This window comes from Muntiacus reevesi, chromosome 3, assembly GCF_963930625.1.
Source record: "Muntiacus reevesi chromosome 3, mMunRee1.1, whole genome shotgun sequence".
Classification (NCBI taxonomy): Eukaryota; Metazoa; Chordata; class Mammalia; order Artiodactyla; family Cervidae; genus Muntiacus; species Muntiacus reevesi.
The window spans coordinates 231,196,874-231,217,760 of NC_089251.1; the positions used below are offsets into that span (position 1 = coordinate 231,196,874).

Below are 20,887 nucleotides of genomic sequence, written 5' to 3' on the forward strand. Positions count from 1 at the left end.
AAGGGTTTAGCTAACTTGGCTGTTGCTTTTCTGACCATGGTGGCAACAAGTTAGAAGTGAGCTGGAGAGCTCAAAGATCAAAAGGGAAAATTACCATCAGCCTGAAAGTTTGGAAGAAACAGGAAAACTTTATAAAGCGGATACAAGAAGAATTCAAATGGGAAGAGCCTGCGGTTTGGAGGCACTGAGTAAAGAGGTAATAGTATTCAACTGTTCCTGAGGACATTACCCTAGCACCATAGTCTGCATAGCTCGTAAGGATGGCTCCAAGTCATCAATAATTGAATTCTTATTTAATATTCTAAGAAGACATAGTGTGATCTGTATTTTTGAAATATTTAAATTCAAAACAGTTTAGACATTTTATTAAAAAAAAAACAACTGTGAGCTCACATTCAAATGTGAGCTCTTAGAAGGTGGAATTTTGTTATGTTTGTCCTCAGTTGTATGTTCAGTGCCTGGTACATGTTACATGATCAGCAAATAATTTTTGGATGAAAGAATGCAAACCTTAATCATCCCACAATGCTAAAAAAATAAAACATTAACATAGCACCAACTTTAATGCAGAAAGTCTCCACCCGCTCTCCCCACCCCCTCCCGTGCACCTATTGAATGAAGAAAAACCATAAAATAATACAAATTTAAAGTTAAAATAGATCTGTACATTTTCTGAAGATGCTTCATTTACAGCTGGAGTGAAGATCAGCAAATTCAAATGATTTGCCTGAAATCTCAAAGCAAGTTAATGGTATAGACAAAATTACACAGCAAGTCTCCTTAATCTCTCCTTCTAGAATATCCACTGGTGATTTTCTTTTTTAGTCTGGTATTTCAAGAATTAAAAGAATATAGTGGTTTTTGGAATGTGTGTACATTTTTTTGGGAGGGGGGTGACAGTTTTAGCAAGAATGTTGAGTAGAACCCTTGATCTTCTGTGCATGCTGCTTAAAATTTAGACTGGCAGATGCTAGGGTATTAACTGTGTCATGTTGGTACACAGTATCTCATGCTTAATGACTAGACTTGTTTATGATCTGGTCCTTGAAAGCTTTCCACTTCGGGTACATGCCAGTTCTTTTAAAGAAGAAAAGAAAAATCTAAAAAAGAGAGGCTTGCAGAGGACGCCTCATTCAAGTGGGGAGAATAAGATCTTATGACCAAGACTGTTTTAGCCAAGATGACTGATTTGGAAATACAGCTTTGTTTATTATTTCTGCATAGATGAAAGATCTACTGCCTTTTCTTCTCCTTTTTTGAGGGATCAGGGGATAGAGCATTTACAAAATGTTGTATGATTTGTATTCCATACTTTTGAGAGAAATGGTTAGAAATATGAATTAGTGCAATCTCTCCTGTTGTCTGATTCTTATTTCCTTAAGGGTGAGATTTTTAAGGAGTGTCATTGCTAAGCTAAATATATGATTATTTCGAGGTAGTGCATCTTAGATTTTCTTTGCATCTGTTGTTTCTGTGTGTAATTTGACCCTTTGTTGATAGTTAGATTTATACATGTAATAGATTATTAGATATTTAGGGGAGTGAATTTTAAATGCAAATTTCAGCAGGCTGTAGTGGAAGAAAAGGTTACAGGATGTAAAAAGTGGTTAGCTTTATCTCCTGGGAATCTTCTCCAGTTCAAGAAAGCAGAATAACTGGTCTCCCCACCCCATATACTCTTTGGTCTCTGTTTTAACTCTCAGTCATGGCTTATGCATTGATAGAGCTGTAATAGAGCTGTAATTAAATTTAGAACTTTTTTTTTGCAATGTAAGTAAATTAAATTCGCTGAAATTATTGTGCTATAACTAATTATCATAAAAATTATGTCATAGTTTTTTTATGAACTAAGGATTTCATAAATTATCTTCAACAAGTATTTCCTAAAAGGCATTTTTAATGATGTGTATAATGCAATTGCTACTATAACTTTTGAAAGAATTGGTACATTTTCCTTGTATTTGATGACAAAAATAATGAATAAGGCTGAGTTAACTCAATTGGCATCAACATTTTGAAGTTAAAAAGCTATTTTTTCAAAGTTTTGTTTGTGCTTATAACATTTGAAGGCAAATGCTCAAACCTTCTATACATCTGTGCTATTAAAAAAAAAAGAGATTTAGGAATAATGATCTTAAGTTTCTTTAAGATTTTTTTGAGTCTTAGAAAAATGCCTGTTTTTAATAGATAGCTTTTTCTAATTAACAATGCTATATTTCTTAAAAATATTTGATATTGGGTAACAACAAAATAGATCTCTCAGTAAGATCCAGGCAAATACAAGCTTAATTATCTTAAGCATCTCTTTTTCTGAACATGCTAAATTAATTGAAATTTTCTTAGGGTATATTTCTTTTGATGAAGGTTTTTTATCACCTATATGTGTTAAGTGAAAGTGAAAGTTGCTCAGTCGTGTCCAACTTTTTGTGATTCTACGGATAGTCCGTGGAATTCTCCGAGCCAGAGTACTGGAGTGGGTAGCATTTCCCTTCTCCAGGGGGTCTTCCCAACCCAGGGATTGAACCCATGTCTCCTGCATTGCAGGCATATTCTTTACCAGCTGAGCCTCGAGGGAAGCCCAAGAATGCTGGAGTGGGTAGCCTATCCCTTCTCCAGAGGATCCTCCTGACCCAGGAATCCAACCAGGGTCTCCTGCATTGCAGGAGGATTCTTTACCAACTGAAATATCAGGGAAGCCCTATGTGTGTTAAAAACCTCTTCATTTGAATCACAGTGCCTGTGCACTATTTTAGAACATCTAAAACATTTTTAATAAAGTACATTTATTTATATGGTGAAATAGATGTTTTTTGATGAAACGTTTTAGTGCGTGTAATCAACAACCATGATTGTGATTACTTCATAACGGTTATGTTTATAATAAATCTGGTTGAGAGGCTTGATGTATTTTAGTGTAAAGACATATTTTGAGCTCTGTTTGATTTGCAGTTTATTCTGTAACAAAGTAAATGATTTTTTTCCTCTCTTAATTACTTAAGTTGAGTCTATAACAACATGTACAATCTAAAAAAAAGGCAGTTTGTGCTGCTAGAGAAATGTGAATTGTTTTCCTAACCCAACAACAGAGTCAGCAAAGGGTCAGAAAGCTTGCAAGAAGCACAGCATGAGTGTGGCCTGTTTGCCTAAAGAACATTTTTTTTTTTTTTTTGGTGATTGCTTGATAACATTCCTTTTTCCTCAAGATAGAATTAAAGTTTTTTTAAGTGAGGCATTTCTTAGTTGACACAGAAAGTCGGGATTGTTATTTCATAGTAGGCATCCTGTCTGCCCAATTCCTTCAGCTGACTTGTGTCTTTATAAGAGGTGGGCATTTTGGGGAAGGAACACTTTAGACTTTGTCTTATAAGGGACATTTTCTATTATGCCTCTCAGGATTACCTTAAATTACATATTTGGTAAACAAAGAGGCAATCATATATTTTTTATGGAAAATCAATAATAGGATTTTACAGTGGTAAACAAAAATCCATTAACGTATATAAGATGATAGAAATATATATTACTTTTGGTTTTACACTGAATTTAAAATGAAAAACAAGTTCACCTACATGAACTAGCTATAGTTTTTTATGATTTTTAATAGCAATTCTATGAGAAGCAGATACAATAGAAATTATCCCATTATGAATTAAGCTATGATCATTTGCATTTAATGAATGTAATGCTATTGTTAGCTGAGATGGGCTTCATTGCTTTCTTGTAATTCTACAGTGAACCTTATGAAAATTAGAGAAAAGGGTCAAATTTGTGACTCTGTAGTATCGGTATGCATTTTAGAAATGGCAGAAGGCATAAATACACAATATGGAAGTTGTCTTGGAAACCCTATTTATTTTTTTTAAATCAGATCTTACATAATAAGTGACAGTTCAAGTGTGAGCATGTATCATCCTGTTCCTTGGGGCTCTCTTCCCTTTTGATATGTTTTTGTTTTAGAGGACTTTGTGAAGTAAATGCTTCAATAGGTTGTGGCATTGCGCTTTAAATTAAAAAAAAAAAACAAACAACAAAAATTACACCAGAAGAATTCATGTGATAATGTTTTGAGTTTAATTTTTATAAACAGAGGTTTCTAACTGGCTCATTTTAAAAGGTTGACCTTATTTTCTGTCTCTTTTTGGGAGAGGTGCCATTTGCTTACATTTCTTAAAGTCTGATTTGAACCTCTGAAACCAGCTCAACCCCTTTTCTGTGCCAACTCCTTCTGTCAAGCTTCCAGGCGCCTGCCCTCCTTTGAACCAGAGGGGTGTTCCTCAGCTAACCTCTTTCTCAGTCATCTGCAGCCGTGTGTTGTGTTTGTTCTAAAGTGATATAGTTTATCTAAAGGTGCCCCCGAGACTAGCAGAAGTCATTTCCAAAGTACGTGCTGGCAGCTCTGTGGACCAATATAGATACTATAGTGTGATGGTATCTGCACCCCCTTGCAGTGGAAGCGCAGAATCTTAACCACTGGACCACCAGGAAATCTCTCTTTGGTCTTTCTTAAAATACTCTCCCTTCATTTTCTTTTTCCATCTTTTGGGTTAGACCCTCTGGCAAGGGATTTCCTGGGGAAACTGATTGGAAATGGAACCTGCCCTGCCCTGAAGTACTCTGACTTTTAGATAGGGTATGAAAGACAAGGACCAAGCTAGGGTTGGATGCTGTGCTAGGCGTGTGAACATTGCCTAAGCTTACTCATCTGCCATAGCCAAAATTTTAGATATCCAGAGTCTGAGGATTCATTTTATTTCTAAGTTTTCTGCTGACTTTGACATGGTTCTTTTGTTTATCTTGTTTTCCAGAATGCTTTTCTCAATGATTTCAGAAAAATCTTTTTGCTTGTCCTTTGATATCCTGTTCAGTGTGTGTATTTTTTACAACTATAGTTTTTTCATTGTTATTATTGTTTTTTGGCTTATGGGAAAAAATCTATCTGCACAAAATAAAGGCAAATCTAGAGAAGAAGGTGAAGACACTTAAATATTCCCTGTTTTTTCAGGATTTTATGCATTCACTTATTTCCTTTGGGATAGTCTTTTGTGGATAACCGTTGGGTCCATTTTCTATCCAGACTTGGCCTAAATCCTTTTCTAAAATGTTTAAAGCAACCGAAAAAAGAGCAGTTCATTTTCAGTTTGTAGGCTTGGGTTTGTCTTTGTTTGCAGAGGACAGGTTGATGGGCCCATGATGTTGACTGTGTTGTTCATTTATGTCTGACAGCTTTCAAGAAGGACCCTTGAGGACTGCCTGTTCTGGAAGGATCACAGGCTGCTCTGTGAGATGTATGTGTGCAGAAGTGCCTCTCTGCGTGGCTGGGGAGGATCCGTTTGTAGGCAGAGTGTTAATCATTCTCCCCTTTGGAAAGTCAGCCTTGGGGAAAGAGGTGCTAGTACATGATGTGCTTTGATTGGTATGCATGTAAGTTCTTTATCAGCTTGTACTTGGTGTACCTAAACCATGCTGTTCTTTCTTACGGAAAGTATGCACAACATTTGCTCTCATAACAATTGTAAGAATAAAGGGTCTGCTTTGTTGAAACATGCCTGGTTCAAAGCAACCCTCCAAATCTTGACTTTTAGAGTTAAACCTGCTTAGGTGGGAAGGTGCTTTTGTGCTCACTCCCTCCTTTTCCATTTTGCTGTGGACTTGCTGTCAACTTGTGTGATTCTAGACTTGCTGTGTAGGAGTTCCTCTGATGAGGCCTTATTTAGTAAGACGCATGCACCCTTCTCCCTTAAGTTACTGAATTTGTGTGCAGGTAGACCTTGAGGCCTGGCTGTCTGACTTTTGCCATCTGTGGGTGTGACAGAGTGTCATGGCTCAAACAGATGAGGGGGAGGCTTTCCACGCATAGCTACAAGGCGGGGTGGTGGCTGCGCAGCTAAAGTGTCAGGAGCTTCTTGCTGCCTTTGGACCTGCATCTGTTTAGGTAAAGGGCTGAGTGAAGTAGTACATGCTACATCCAGGTTATATGCTGGGAGTTTTGTTTTATGTTTAAAATGCCTTGTTTATATGAGGCTCTCTGTTCAGTGATCAGAAGGGCATGGAATACCTTTATATCTTGTGAGAGAACACGTGTTCCAGGCGCCACAGGGCTTGTGGTTGAAATGACTCTTCTGAAAAAACTGATCTTTGAGCTATCCTCCCCACTTCCCACCGCCCACACTGATCTCTCTTAAAAGGGATGGAGAGAAGTATTCTTGCATCTGTGCTAGCCTAAGAGTGAAAACCCTAAGATGCCTCAACTTTTCTAAAATTAATGTAGAGCCTGGAGGCTAGGAAGGGAGATAGGAGTTTTTGTAGAAGTGAAGGGACCCAGGACTTCCTCTGTAGAGGAGGAAGACTCTCTTTGGAGAGATTTTTATTTATGCTAAGTTAAGAGAGAAGCTAAGACTGGGAAACAGAGAAAGGAGTTTGAAGACTCTATTTTGAGAATTTAGGGGCCAGGAGGTATGCTTTAATTCTTCAATAAATTCTCCTGTGAGTAGTTGCTGAGAGGAACCTCAACCTTTTTCATTTGATGGTTATTTCTTGTTTTTAAGTCTCAAGTGTGTGGTCAAGTTATTTAAATGCATGATTTCACTGGCAGAGTAACCTTAACCTCTGAACAGGAGGAGGCAGACGTGGTGAGCTTTCAGGGACTATTTAAGATAATATCTGAGCAGTTGTGTTCATTGTTGAAGTCACTCAACTCTCTATAATGGGAGTCCTATAAGGACAGCCAGGAATTCTGTGCCAGATAAGGTGCAGGGTTAGCTCAAAGCATGGGTCAGCAAACTTTGAGAAGTAGCAAGTCCAGTTTTTGTTTTGCTGGCAGTAAGTACATTTTATTTTGTAGAGGGTATGTCTGTCTGTCAGTTCTAGGCAGAAGATTCCCCACACCATAGCTTTAGCTCTGAATACTCTTATGAGTTTGAGACCCACCTATCTATCTGTTTGCAGCTTTCTCTCTGTTAGGTGTTGTAATGTTGGGAAAAGTCCCCAGTTACCCAGGCTAAAGCCCCTTATGCCATTCAGTCTTTTCCCGTTTCCTTCCACAATCTCTTGTCAGATTTCTGCAAAGCATCATTGTCTGCATTTGTACTTTTCGATGTTGTCCTAAACCAGACTCTCATCTTCTCATGTGGGAACTATTTAGTGCCTCCCTCTTGGTCCCTCAGTCTTCATCATATGCTTCAATACAACAATCTACTTGAACATTCTTCATAAGTCATGAGATGCAGCAGCTTGTTTCACTCATCTGCAATCTCAGCTCATGATCAACAGAATATCATAGAAAAATACCTTATTCACACATACAGAGTCTTCTTATCTCTTGCTGTGAGCTTTTTTTGAAACCTCATTTCCAAACGAACATCATCTCCAACCAAACCAGATAACATCTTGCATGCCTCTTGAATTTTACCATGAGGTTCCTCTTTCTCCTCCAGATCTTTCTCAGTCCAGACCTGCCCATACTCACTCCCCTCCAAATCCTTTTTTCTTAAAGATCCTGTTCAAGTATCTTCTCTTGTGAATTAATTGACCATGTATGCCTGGGTTTATTTCTGGGCTCTGTATTCTGTTCTGTTTACCTATATATTTGTTTTTATGCCAGGACCGTATTGTTTTAATTATAATAGATTTGTAATATAGCTTGAAATCAGAAATTGGGATGCCTTCAGCTTTGTTTTTTCTTTCTCAAGATTGCTTTGGCTATTCAGAGTCTTTTGTCTGTCAGAGTATGAATAACACTCAGTGTAGCACAACTAGTTATAAGAAAGTAATAAGACAGATTTTGTTATTTAAGTTTTTAAATTGATTATAAGTTCCTTGAAGGCAGTTGATAAACTCACAGATATATTTAGTTCAGTAACTTTAGTTAGGGTTTTGTTTAGTTGGCCTAATGTTCTCCTTGCAAGAATTAGAGGGCTGGCATTGATCTGTGCAAATACAGGAGCCAGTCCTGAGTCAACATATATTTGATTTATTCATAGGCTATTAAACCTGGACATCATGCTCTGATAGCCAAGCTAATTTTATTTTTGGATGATATTTCTGCCTCTGGTTTTCTTTTTTACCTCTGGTTTCCTCACACTTTTAGTTGCAATAGGTGATTTATTGACATTTTTGTTCCCAGTCTTTGCTAGTTTCCTGGTTGCAGCTTTTATGTAGAAGAAAGTAATCTTTTCCTCTTTGTAATCATTGTGAAAACTTTTTTTTTATAATGGAATGTAAATGCATACAAGTAGTTCGCAGCTTATGGTTTTTAATCTCGTGTTGCATTGCTTTCTTTCAACATTAAAACAGTTTTACCTTATCTGACAGAAGGTTACTAGTAGTTTGTCAGTGTCTTCTTCATTGCCTTAGAGAAACTCTAATGTTGAGGCTCTGTACACTTTTGGTGAATGCTTGGGTGAATGCTTCTTGGAGGAATAAGAGCAAAATATCGTGTGAGTCTTGGGGAGCAGTTACCTTTTCAGAGCAACGGCAGGGCAGAACCACCTCGTGATTAAGAACAAAGATTAAGTTGTGGTTTTGTTACTTACTGTGAGTAGCCTAGTACAAATCTCCTATTCCCTTTGAACTGCAAGTGCCTCTTTATTAAAGTAGGATGTTGTGAGGGTGATATGAGCTGATTTACATAAGGAATGAAAATCATGGTACCTATTACCTAGCAAATAAGCTGGTAAATGGCAACTATTGTCATTATAACATTAATAATGATGACAATGACAGTGATGATTATCATCATCTTAGGAGAGCCAGGTAAAATTGACTGTTTCTATGTTTTTATTTTTGAAGTATCTCTAAGAGTGACTTAATTCATTATAAATTAACTCTACTAGTTAGATTATCTTATGGATACATTTGATCACAATAGAAATAGTAATATTACGTCAGCATAGTTATTTTATGAAAATATTGGGGAAAAAAACTTTTTATTATAGCCAATTATCACTGATTCTGCAAAATAATATGTTACGCAGTTTTCCTGTAGTATTTGTGGCTCATTGAGAAAATCCATGAAGATAATCCTCTTTAGCAAGTTTTGGTTTCAGGAAAATCAAATTGAAGCAATAGAATAAGTTGAGCAGGGAATGTGAGGACCTACACTATTAGAAAAACTGACTTAAAAGACTTAATTGGTTGAATGACCACCTCTGCTGAGACCCTTGATGACTGTGTTGTATAACTTCCCTTAGTTGGCTGTTTTGATGTGTGGTGTCCTTTGTGAGGTCATCAATGACATTATCAAGAAGACGGAGCAGTGATACTGAGTTAAAGTCAACCGCCTGTCAAACTCTTATTCAGGAGGCTGCCAGGCTGCTATCTGTATGGGATGGGCACTGGCATTTTTCAGGTAAATAGAACCAGTTCTCTATTCTGTGTTTCTAATTGTTCACTTCAGTTCAGTCTTTGTGACCCCACGAACCGCAGCATGCCAGGCCTCCCTGTCCATCACCAACTCCCGGAGTCCATCAAAACTCATGTCCATTGAGTCAGTGATGCCATCCAACCATCTCATCCTCTGTTGTCCCTTTCTCCTCCTGCCCTCAATCTTTCCCAGCATCAGGGTCTTTTCAAATGAGTCAGTTCTTCGCATCAGGTGGCCAAAGTATGGGAGTTTCAGCTTCAGCATCAGTCCTTCCAGTGAACACCCAGGACTGATCTCCTTTAGGATGGACTGGTTGGATTTCCTTGCTGTCCAAGGGACTCTCAAGAGTCTTCTCCAACACCACAGTTCAAAAGCATCAATTCTTCGATGCTCAGCCTTCTTTATAGTCCAACTCTCACATCCATGCATGACCACTGGAAAAACCATAGCCTTGATTAGACGGACCTTTGTTGACAAAGTCATGTCTCTGCTTTTTAATATGCTACCTAGGTTGGTCATAACTTTCCTTCCAAAGAGTAAGCGTCTTTTAATTTCATAGCTGCCGTCACCATCTGCAGTGATTTTGGAGCCCCGAAAAATAAAAGTCAGCCACTGTTTCCCCATCTATTTCCCATGAAGTGATGGGACCAAATGCCATGATCTTAGCTTTCTGAATGTTGAGCTTTAAGCCAGCTTTTTCACTCTCCTCTTAAACTTTCATCAAGAGGGTCTTTAGTTCTTCACTTTCTGCCATCAGGGTGGTTTCATATCTGCATGTCTGAGGTTTGCTGCATATTCTCCCAGCAATCTTGATTCCAGCTTGTGCTTCCTCCAGCCCAGCGTTTCTCATGATATGCTCTGCATATAAGTTAAATAAGCAGGGTGACAATATGCAGCCTTGACATACTCCTTTTCCTATTTGGAACCAGTCTGTTGTTCCATGTCCAGTTCTAACTGTTGCTTCCTGACCAACATGCAGGTTTCTCAAGAAGCAGGTCAAGTGGTCTGGTATGCCCATCTCTTGAAGAATTTTCCACAGTTTATTGTGATCCACACAGTCAGAGGCTTTGGCATAGTCAATAAAGCAGAAGTGGATGTTTTTCTGGAACTCTCTTGCTTTTTTGGCGATCCAGCAGATGTCGGCAATTTGATCTCTGGTTCCTCTGCCTTTTCTAAATCCGGCTTGAGCATCTGGAAGTTCATGGTTCACATATTGCTAAAGCCTGGCTTGGAGAATTTTGAGCAGTACTTTACTGGCATGTGAGATGAGTGCAATTGTGCGGTAGTTTGAGCATTCTTTGGCATTGTCTTTCTTTGGGATTGGAATGAAAATTGACCTTTTCCAGTCCTGTGACCACTGCTGAGTTTTCCAAATTTGCTGGCATATTGAGTGTAGCACTTTCACAGCATCATCTTTCAGGATTTGAAAAAGGTCAACTGGAATTCCATCATCTCCACTAACTTTATTCATAATGATAGGGAAGTCCAGTTAGTCCAATTAGGGGATAGCATGCTATCTCTGGGCTGCTAGGGTTTCATTGTGCGATTGACTGGCACCCATTTGAGTATTTATAGCCATGCTAGAAATGGTGATGCTGAGCTGTGACAAACAGCTGCTTTCCAAATTGGCCAAGTTGTGGTTTTCACTATCAGAAAATCATGGACATTAGGTTTTGCTTAGGGCTGGCTGAATGTTGAATGGAAGCCCCAGCCAGTATACAGCAACTCTTTTGCATAACTTGGGAGAGAGGGGACAGTTGATGCAGAGAAGGGGTGGAAAAGAAAAGACCTCCAGCTGCAGAGAACATATGCTTGTAAAATATTTTTCTGGTGAGAATTTTAAAAATAAAGATGAGTCTTAGAATTTAGGAGTTTGTCAGGAAAAAAAAATGAAGATTAGAGAAAAAAAAAATTTTAAGAAATGCCAACTTTTATTTCCATATATAATTTATAGTATTCCAAATTGAATTTTACTGTAGAGTCATCGTTAGCAACTCTACTGAAATTCTTTGATTTAAGATAGTTATGCTAATATTCTATTCATTCAACATGAACTCAAACATTTTAGCTGTATCATAATTTACATTGAGACAGTGTATGCTTTTTACTATCCTAGGTTAAAACTGGCCTCACATTAAATACTTTGAGTCATGAGATCTGTGGAGTAGAAGGTGTGAGTCTAGATAGGTCAGAACTTCACCCATCAGGCAGTAGGGTGGTGGGTCCGCTTGTAAGATTTAGATGTGCCAGCCGCTGCTGTAAGTGGAAGACTTAGGCGGGTCAAATTGCTCAATATTAACTCTAAGTTAGAATGGTTTTTAATTGATCACACAGTGTTATCTTTTTTGTTTGTTTAGCACAATGAAAGGGAATAGGCTTTTCAGTGGAATTTTCATTTTTATGTTTTTTTTTGGTTTCTGGAAAATGTTAGACTGTATAAGGCCTCGAACAAAAAAAAAAAAAAAATCAAGCAGTTCCATCAATCCAAATGAGCAGAAAGAAAGTCGATAGCTAACACAGTGCAAGACTTTATTTAGAAATATACAGTGAGCATGAAGGAGTGCTGGATCTAGAGGATTTCCCCTTGAAATTGTGGTGCCATGCAAACTCTGACTAGAAGAAACCTTTTTCATTCTTTCAAAAGTTCCCTTAATGAAAGAAATTAGAGCACTGTTGGATCTGTCATTTTGTAGAAGGGTCAAAGCATGGGTTTCCTTTCCTTTTTAATCTGTAAAGTGCAGACTCTTCCAGGGATAGAAATGTAAGTGTGTTGGCTTTCAGTTTTAGTGAGAAGTTTATTTGGAAGGGGAAAACTCAGGAAGAGAGTTGCACCAGGGTGGAATTAAACACTTGCCAAAGAATGCGGAGCAGGCATGAGGTTCATTGTGATGTTGAATGACAGAAGACTTCGACTAGTTCTTCTTTGTGGAGGGGATTAGTGGTTGAACAAATTTGCAAGTACAGCTTGCAGTTTTGTCAGACACACAATGACATTTCTTTTCACAAGCTCTCTTGACTTTATACTATTTAAATATCCTCAGTTGTCTCTGAATTTTCCTCTTTGTAATTCCTGTTGGACAGTAACTTTTATGTTGTCAGTTTCCTAGGGTTTTTTGTGTGTTGTTTTTGAATTGTGGTATACAAATCGGTATGTTAATAAATTCCTTATGGTTTGTTTTTCTTTCTAGTTTAACATAATTTCATAATCTATACAGTTTCTTTTTATGATTGGATTATTATGTGATAAAAATCTCAACTTTTTTGTTTCCTTTTTTTTTGCCTTTTAGGCTAAGAAATGGCATTTCAGAAGGCAGTGAAAGGGACTATTCTTGTTGGAGGAGGTGCTCTTGCCACTGTTCTAGGCCTCTCTCATTTTGCTCATTACAAAAGGAAGCAAGTAAGTAATTATCCATGTATTGATTATAATATGAAACTTAAGTCTGTTAAAGTACTGTATATGAAATGAGTGTAGGCTAATGGTATTGTTTAGAAATTACTATCTCAGCTTGATCTGAAAGACACTACTTTAGAATATTGCCTTAATGATCATTGAGAACTATGTGTATCTCATTTTTTAAAAAGTAAATTTCTTTATCAGAAAGCATTATATTACTTAACCTCTGTTTTGGCTCTTTGGTTTTAAAAGGCTGCTTCATTTCCGAGTGCCATGGTTTATTCACTTAGACTTTCTTTGTCTAATTCATCCAAATGTCTGGATACCTTCTATGTTCCTGCCAAGAGTTTCTTATTAGCCGGCAGACAGCTGAGAAAGGAAATGGGAAAAGAAAGAGCCTACACAAAAGACCCAAATCAAAATTTTGGGTTTACTTCTGAAAGGTTTAGTTACTTATGTAGCATTATTACTTATATTGGGTAAAATATTTAGTGGGAGAAAGCTGTGAAAATGGAATTGGCATGAAGTTTTCAAATAATTCAGAGTGTTGGTTTCTTTTATTTTTTTCCCCCTTTGCACTATAGCTATGCCTTCCCATAGTTCAAGTTGATGCCAGGAAATAACTTTTGGTTTTGTTCTTTTCGAGATTGACATACTAACTCAGTAATTAGTATTAATCTCCTGTCCCCTCTTCCCAACGTCATTAGGACTTTTTGTGATACCAGCTGGTTGGTTCATTCCAGATTCAAAGACGAAGGTGAAGGAATTTGGGACACTGTTTGCAGTTGGGCTATGAACTACTCACATCCTACATTTTTGTGAGAACTTTTCAGCCCTGCCTGGGTTGTCTTGTTCTTGCTTCTCTGTTCCTTTGTGCTCCAGGGTGGTAGAGCCAGCCACATTGCTTGGAATCCCATGTCCTGAAAGGGAACTGCCATGTGAAAAACACGTATTAGGAAGAATCAACTTGCTGGCTTGTATATTAAAAAAAAAAAAAAGCTAAGTTTTAGTGCTGCCTCCAAAAGATGGACAGTATCAGATATAGGTTGTGCTGTTTCTTTCCATTCTTAACTGTGAGCACATTACTCTTTTTTTTTTCTTTGAACTTTTTATTTTGTATTGGGGCATAGCTGATTGACAATGTCGTGATAGTTTGAGGTGAACAGGGAAGGGACTCAGCCATCCCTATACATGTATCCATTCTCCCTTGAACCCCGCTCCCATCCAGGCTGGCACAGAACACTGCGCAGAGTTCCCTGGGAGCGTATTACTCTTAAGGTTTCCCTAAGTATACATGTGGCAGGTATTACTGACTTTCTATTGAAGCGCATTCTCACTCCTGAACACACTTGATGTACTATTTCTTTTAAAATGTTTCCTTGGTTCCTTAAAAATAAGTGTGAAAGATGATGTTGTTTCTGCTGAGGCTATTTTAGAAGTGCAGTTCTGTTTGGGACATGGACTTTAACAGATTAGATTTCGTCTGCCATCTTTACCAGTACACTCTGAAACGATACAGGAAAATGCCAGTGCCAAAGGTCCCGATATCTAATATGATGAGTTGTTGCTAAATTTGTACATGGTTCATGTCTCTTAACCATAGTAAGCATGTTCTATTTCAGAATGTATAACTTAACTTTGTACCCAGGGAATACTGTTTCAGAAATATATTTTGTTGTTGTTTGATTTCTCTTTTATTTCTCAATAGAATAAGCAGTTGATAACTGCCTCCAGTCCATCAAATTAGGGGTTAATTTTAGTCAGGAAAATCAAGTCTAGCAAGGGTCTGTTGATTCCCAGACATTTTGTCATTTTCTCCTTCCTAAGTTAGACATGCTGACCACCCTAATAGCCAGATGAAACAGATACCAGCAGTTTTGAGTCATCTACAATTTTAACCTGACAAGTTCTTTTGAGAAGAATCACCATAGGCAGATTCTGTCAATGACTTGCAGGAGACACCCGCCCAAGTGCATGTGTTCTTTTGTGGTGATTCCTGTCCCTTAAAGCCACTGCCATGAGCGTGTTTTTGGTAGCAGGTTTGGATGTGGCCATAGGGATTGGCAGAAAAAGAGAAAGGGCTATGAGTGGAGGGAAGACCAGCTCAGTTGAGCCATTGACATAAAATGACCACAGGCCCTAGCTGTCCTCTTTAAGAGAGTATCTGCCAATCAGAGCCATTCTAAGGAAAGAAAATTTCCTGACTTCAGTAGTCAAGAAAAAACTGTCCCTTGATGCCCCTTATTTGGCTATATTTTATAGAAGCTGTGGCCTTAAATGTGACTAGGTATGCTCTTATTTTTCTAGAGAGCAATGCTTAAAAGTATTGGCTTGTGTTTTTTATGTTTTCCCTCCCATTTTTATGAGATGATGCCAACCAATAAACCGTCCTCCTTTAATGATGAGTTAGTGTTGAAAGCCCAAGGTACTGATGGCTGAGAAAGCAGTTGGTTGACTTTTAAGTTCAGGCACATTTGGCTGGCAATCCTGCACTTAAAGCACTGCTTCCACTGGCCCCATGCTGGGGCTCATTTGATATTCCTGGTACAAAACTTCCTTCCTAAAATACAGACAGAGGTTGTATTCTAGATACAAGCAGGCTGATTCTAAAAGGTGGTCAATTGTTTCAGCACCTTTGGTGATGAATGCTTTTGTGTTTTGGTGCCAGGTCAGCTCACAAAACTCTTTGAAGTTAGCTTCTATGTGCAAGGAAAGAATAGAAGGAGAACTATTATATATATCTTTTTTTGATTAATTAAATGGAAAACAGTAAAATTCACTAAAATGTGATTCACTTCCCTTTTACTCAGTTACTTGAATAAAAGCTGCTGTAGGTGAAGAAATAGACATATTTGTGAAGACTGGCACTTTTGGGGGCACAATGGAGGTTATAGGTGATAGTAAGGATTTTTTTGTTCCACCCTACTTTGTGGTGTGACTTTTCTTTATGCAAGCATGTTATTAACACTTATGTTTTTCAGTAGTGAATAGTCTCCACTGTTGACTCAATTCAAGAGAATTTTTTTCTTCTTTTGAGATAAATAAGGTCACATTTGGAAAAGGTGGAGATCATGGCCTAGGGAGAGAGCTGTGGTTGTTGTTGTTATTATATTTTGGAGCTGGCACACTAAATCTTCAATGCCAGTGAGAGAGCTGATGGGGGAAGAGAAGATGAATGGAATGTTGGCCTCTTTTGACTGTGTCCACCTGCAGGGAAGGAGGTCTGTGGCCACAAATGGCATTCATACTCCAGGCTGCTTCCAGGGGTGCATGGAGGATTTTCTTCTTTTTTTTTTAAAAGATTGGCTGTTAGAGCAGTGATTTATTTATTTTTTGTTTGCACTGGGTAATCGCTGCTGCACAGGAGCTTTTCTCTAGTTGCCGTGAGCAGGGGCTCCTTTTGTTTCAGAGCACGGGCTCTAGGGTGCATGGGCTTCAGAGGCTGAGGCATGTGGGCTCAGTTGCTCCTCAGCACTTGGTATCTTCCCAGACCAGAGATTGAACCCGTGTCCCCTGCATTGGCAGGCAGATTCCTGTCCGCTGTACCACCAGGGAAGTCTGTAGGAGTTTTTTTGAGTGGTCTTAGAGAGGCTTACTCATTCCATTTCCCCTCTCATTTCCTCACCCACATGTAGGTTACCAAGTTTCCACAAACCTTCTTGATGTTTCTGTCTCCCCAGACTAACCATATACAAGGAACAGGAGGCTGAGTATTGGCATATAAACAGCCCCAGCACTGTCTTAAATCCCACCGGTTTGTAGCAAGCAAACACCTCTGCACTGGTGTGCAGATTTTCCAGAGCAAGGTATTTATCATCTGTTGTTTAGTATAGGGGGCTCCCCTGGTGTCTCAGCAGGTAAAGAATCTGCCTGCAATCCAGGAGACCCAGGTTCAGTCCCTGGGGGGAAGGTCCCCTGGAGAAGGAAATGGTAACCCACTCCAGTATTCTTGCCTGGAGAATCCCATGGACAGAGGAGCCTGGCGGGCTACAGTCCATGGTGTTGCAAAGAGTTGGACATGACTGAGGGAGTTTAGTATGGGTCTGTTTAATAATAAACTTTACTTGGAAGGGACCTGGAAGCCATCCAGTCTTCTCGGGAGAGTTTGCTCTTCTAGGGTTTCCTTGCTGTCTAGTGAAAGATGAGTGTCACTTCAGGGGACAGCTTCCTTTTCTAATTCCAAGCTGGAGGGAGAATGGACTTTATGAGCTTTAATGAGAATGGACTTTAAGTTATGAGTTTAAGAGGTGGTAGCTAAGAGGTAGCTTAAGGAGCAGTGTGGGGAGCCTTACAGTCAGGGCCGCAGGCGGGTTCCTCAGGGCGATGGGAAGAAAGGGGGCAAAACTAGGGTAGGAATGCAGAGTTTTCACGGAGGGCTGCCTCGGACTTTTGTCTTTGCAGTAGAGACTGAGGGTCTTTTTCTGGAAAATTAAAAAATATTTAAACTCCATGTTTCTTTTATACTCTCTAGGGCCTAGCTGGAACCTGGTGTGACAGCGTGGGCTTCTTTTCACCCCAGCGGTGTGGCTGATGTAACAAAGATCTGTTTCGGTCTGAGGGTGGCCCTCTCACGTACGCCGCGCTCGGGTGTTCCTTCCATTACCCTTTCTGGAGGTGTGAGGGCTTCCTGAGCCAGCTCTGAGGTGAAGCCTGAGAACCACAGACGGCTTTCTCAAAGCCCGGATGTGAACTTTTTTTCTGCACCACGCATAGGCAGGGAGTCTCTTTTCAGTGTGAGGAGTGATATTAGAATCCAGGAAATGAGAGATTCTCATTGATCATCAGCAAGAGATTCCTCAGCAACAGAAAGGACAGGAACACAGTCTTGGGAACGTCTTTGCAGGCTGTCTGAGTCTGACTGCCAGCTCTGCTCCTGAAGAACTGAGTGACGATGGGCAATTTTCTTAAGTTCTCTGGGCCAGCCACCCCCCACCCCCACCCCCACCATCTACAAGATGGGAGAAAACAGTGGTACTTTGCTCATAGGACTGTTGAAGACCATTAAAGCATGGGAGAGTTCCTGGAATATAGTAAACTTGCCCAAAGTTTTAGCTGTTCCCAGGTGATTTGATTATGAAGTGTGGCTGTAGTTAGCAGGGAAGTTACTCTCATCACTGGAGACCCTTGGGTTCAGGGACACCATGTTAAGACTTTGAGGTTTAGTAGCAAGTGGCATGACCTTCATCTGAGCTTGTAGAATGGGTGAAAGCAGTCACACAAACACCCTTCTGTTTTCTCTCTTCCCTGATTCCTAATTTGAATATGAGCCAATATCAAGGTAGACAACCCCAATTATTGGCTTAAACTCTCTTCCTATTATAAGTAATAAATTCTGTGACGTTCCCATCGTTTTTTGGTGTGTTTTTTTGGTATGTATGAAGCTTATGTCAGTTACAGCAGACTTGATTTATATGGTGATATGTTCCTAAAAAGTTACACAAAGGTAATATTTTTGATAAATTAATGAATATAAAATACAACACTATTTGTTATTCTATGGTGAAAAATTTTTAAAGCTCTGTTTTTTTGGTAAGGGGAGAATCAGGTTTTTTTGGGATAAATCAGAATTTAGCTAGAAGGGAATGCAATTGGACTTATGTTTTCCCAAAGCTAAGGATGTAGTGTGTGCCTGTATGCTAAGTCACTTCAGTCGTGTCTGACTTTTTGCGACCCCATGGACTGTAGCCTGCCAGGCTTCTCTGTCCAGGGGATTCTCCAGGCAAGAATACCAGAGTGGGATATCATGCCCTCCTCCAAGGCATCTTCCCGACCCAGGGATTGAACCTGAGTCTCTTGTCTCCTGCATTGGCAGGTGGGTTCTTTACCACTAGCACCACCTGGGAAGCCCAATGATGTAGTAGTATTGTTTAATGACAGGATTTTCATGCTTTGCAAAATAACCTCTCACTTTGTAAGAAATAGCAATTTCTTTAAATACTTTAAGTGAATTGCTAAAGGCTATAGTTTGCTTTGTTATGTGTGGTAATTAAGGAAACATGATAAAAATGATAGTGGTGATGTTAGTGAGCTGACAGTGTTAGGTGAGTTGAATTATAGGTAAACCTGTACTGCCTTTGTAAGGAAAAATTCGTATGCTAATGATAGGCAGAGCAATGTATCAATAGTTAAAATCCATATGAATTTTGAGAACACTATTTTAATCTTAGTCTCTCCCTCTCAATACATTACTTGTAAGAGATTCTATAGACCAATCTTTTGACTCTTAGTACCAATGATTCAGAATTCAAAAGGTAAGACTGGGGCAACAGTAGAAAATGGAAAGATTATATCCAGTCGAAGTAAGATCTACTTTGGGGTTTATCTTAATAGATTCCCCAAATGAAATGATACTTAATTCCCTGAATGTGTCTTTGTACAAGTATGGTTGGGTTTTGATGAGCGTGTTATTATGCACAGGTTATGAAAGTTTCCAAAACTCTAGTTTCTTCATAAGGTAAGGATAATGTCTCTTTACTCCCATGCCAAGCACTAACCAACTCAAAAATATACAAGCCAGTCTTCACAGGACCTAACATGTTAGCAGGTCTTTAGTATCCATTATACTTCTTTCTTTTCTCCCATATAGGATATAAAAGTTTTGAAATAGACAGACCTAGCCTTGTTAGGAATAATAAGAAAGATACAACACCAGGTTTCTTTAAATAGCTGAGTTTTTAATTGGCATAATGCTGCTTATATTCACTGCTGGCCAGAGAAACTGGTAGAGGTTAGAGAAACTTGAAGTTAAGATGAATGTCAGTCAACAAGAAATCAAAATTATAAGCACAGTCAAAATCATAAGCACACCAAATGCTAGTAAGGATGTGGAGCAAAAAGAACTCTCATTTATTGTTGGCGGGAATGCAAAATGACACAGCCACTTTGTGACACCACAGTTGGGTGGTTTCTTACAAAAGTAAACATATTCTCACCATATGATCCAGTAGTCACACTCATTGATATTTACCTAAAGAAGCTGAAAACTTATGTCCACAGAAAAACCTGTGCACAGATTCTTAATTGCCAAAACTTAGACACAATTAAAATGGCCAACAGTAGGTGAATGAATAAATGAACTGTGGTCCATCCAGACAGTGAAACATTATTCAGCACTAAAAAAAGAGATGAGCTATCAAGCCATGAAAAGACATGGAGGGACCTTAATGCATATTACTCAGTGAAAGAAGCCAATCTGAAAGGGCTGCATACTGTATGACTCCAACTATATGACATTCCAGAAAAGGGGAAACTGTGGAGATAGTAAAAAGATCAGTGGTTGCCGTGGATGTGTGCAGGGAGGTGAGTAGGCTGATCACAGAGGATTTTTAGAGCAATGATGGATTCATGTCATAATATATTCTCCAAAACCATAGAATGTTTAACACCAGGAGAGAACCCTTAAGTAAACTGCTAACTTTGGGTGATTATGCTGTATCAGTGCAGGTTTATCTTGGGTAAAAATTGTGCCACTCCGGTGATTGATGTTGATCATGGGGGAGGTTCTGCCTATGTGAGGGCAGGAGGTATATAGGAAATCTCTGGAATGTTCCTCAATTTTTCTATAAAACTAAAAGTACTCTCATTTTTTTAAAATTATACTTAAAATCATAAGCATATCATCTAGGACATGATGTCAATTGAGAAAATGTCAGTTGCAAAGTTTCTACTTAAGCATCACTTTTCAATAGTATCTTTGGTTGAATATAACTATCTTTTGCACGTGCTTAGTATCTTTAAGACTTTAACCTCAGTTGTAAACATACTTCTGTCTTCTAAGCTAAAGAGTATATGGATTTGAAATCAGTTGAAATCTTCCTGAGCACTGATATAGCTGCAATTATCACATGACTCATTGTCTTTATGCTTACCAGAGGCAATTCTGCCTACCAGACTTGTTTGTTCTGAGTAAATAGTCCTCCATCTCCAGAGGCATTTTTTATAGGTTCATGAACAGCCTTTCTTTCTTTCTTTCTTTTTTTTTTAAATCTTACAGAGTGCTGTAATAGCAACTGTCCTTAAACAGCCTTCATTTTTGTTGATTTCAATGTTTAGGTGGGAACTGTAGTGTTGGATGGGCTTCCCAGGTGGCGCAGTGGTAAAGAATCCACCTGCCCATGCAGGAGACACAAGGG

At 38.8% G+C, this 20,887-nt stretch overlaps 1 protein-coding gene across 4 annotated transcripts in view; it reads left to right on the forward strand.

The window, feature by feature from the left end:
- The window catches only part of GPD2 (glycerol-3-phosphate dehydrogenase 2), a 230,765-nt gene that overhangs the window by 108,730 nt on the left and 101,148 nt on the right, over positions 1-20,887 (forward strand). For 3 of the 4 annotated variants that reach the window (XM_065931560.1, XM_065931563.1, XM_065931559.1), the window contains one exon: positions 12,649-12,758. In XM_065931560.1, the coding sequence (XP_065787632.1) occupies positions 12,657-12,758 (102 nt within the window). In that variant the 5' untranslated portion in view covers positions 12,649-12,656. Of the gene's footprint in view, positions 1-9,188; positions 9,347-12,648; positions 12,759-20,887 lie in introns of all 4 variants that reach the window. The other variant, XM_065931562.1, reaches the window with a different exon arrangement.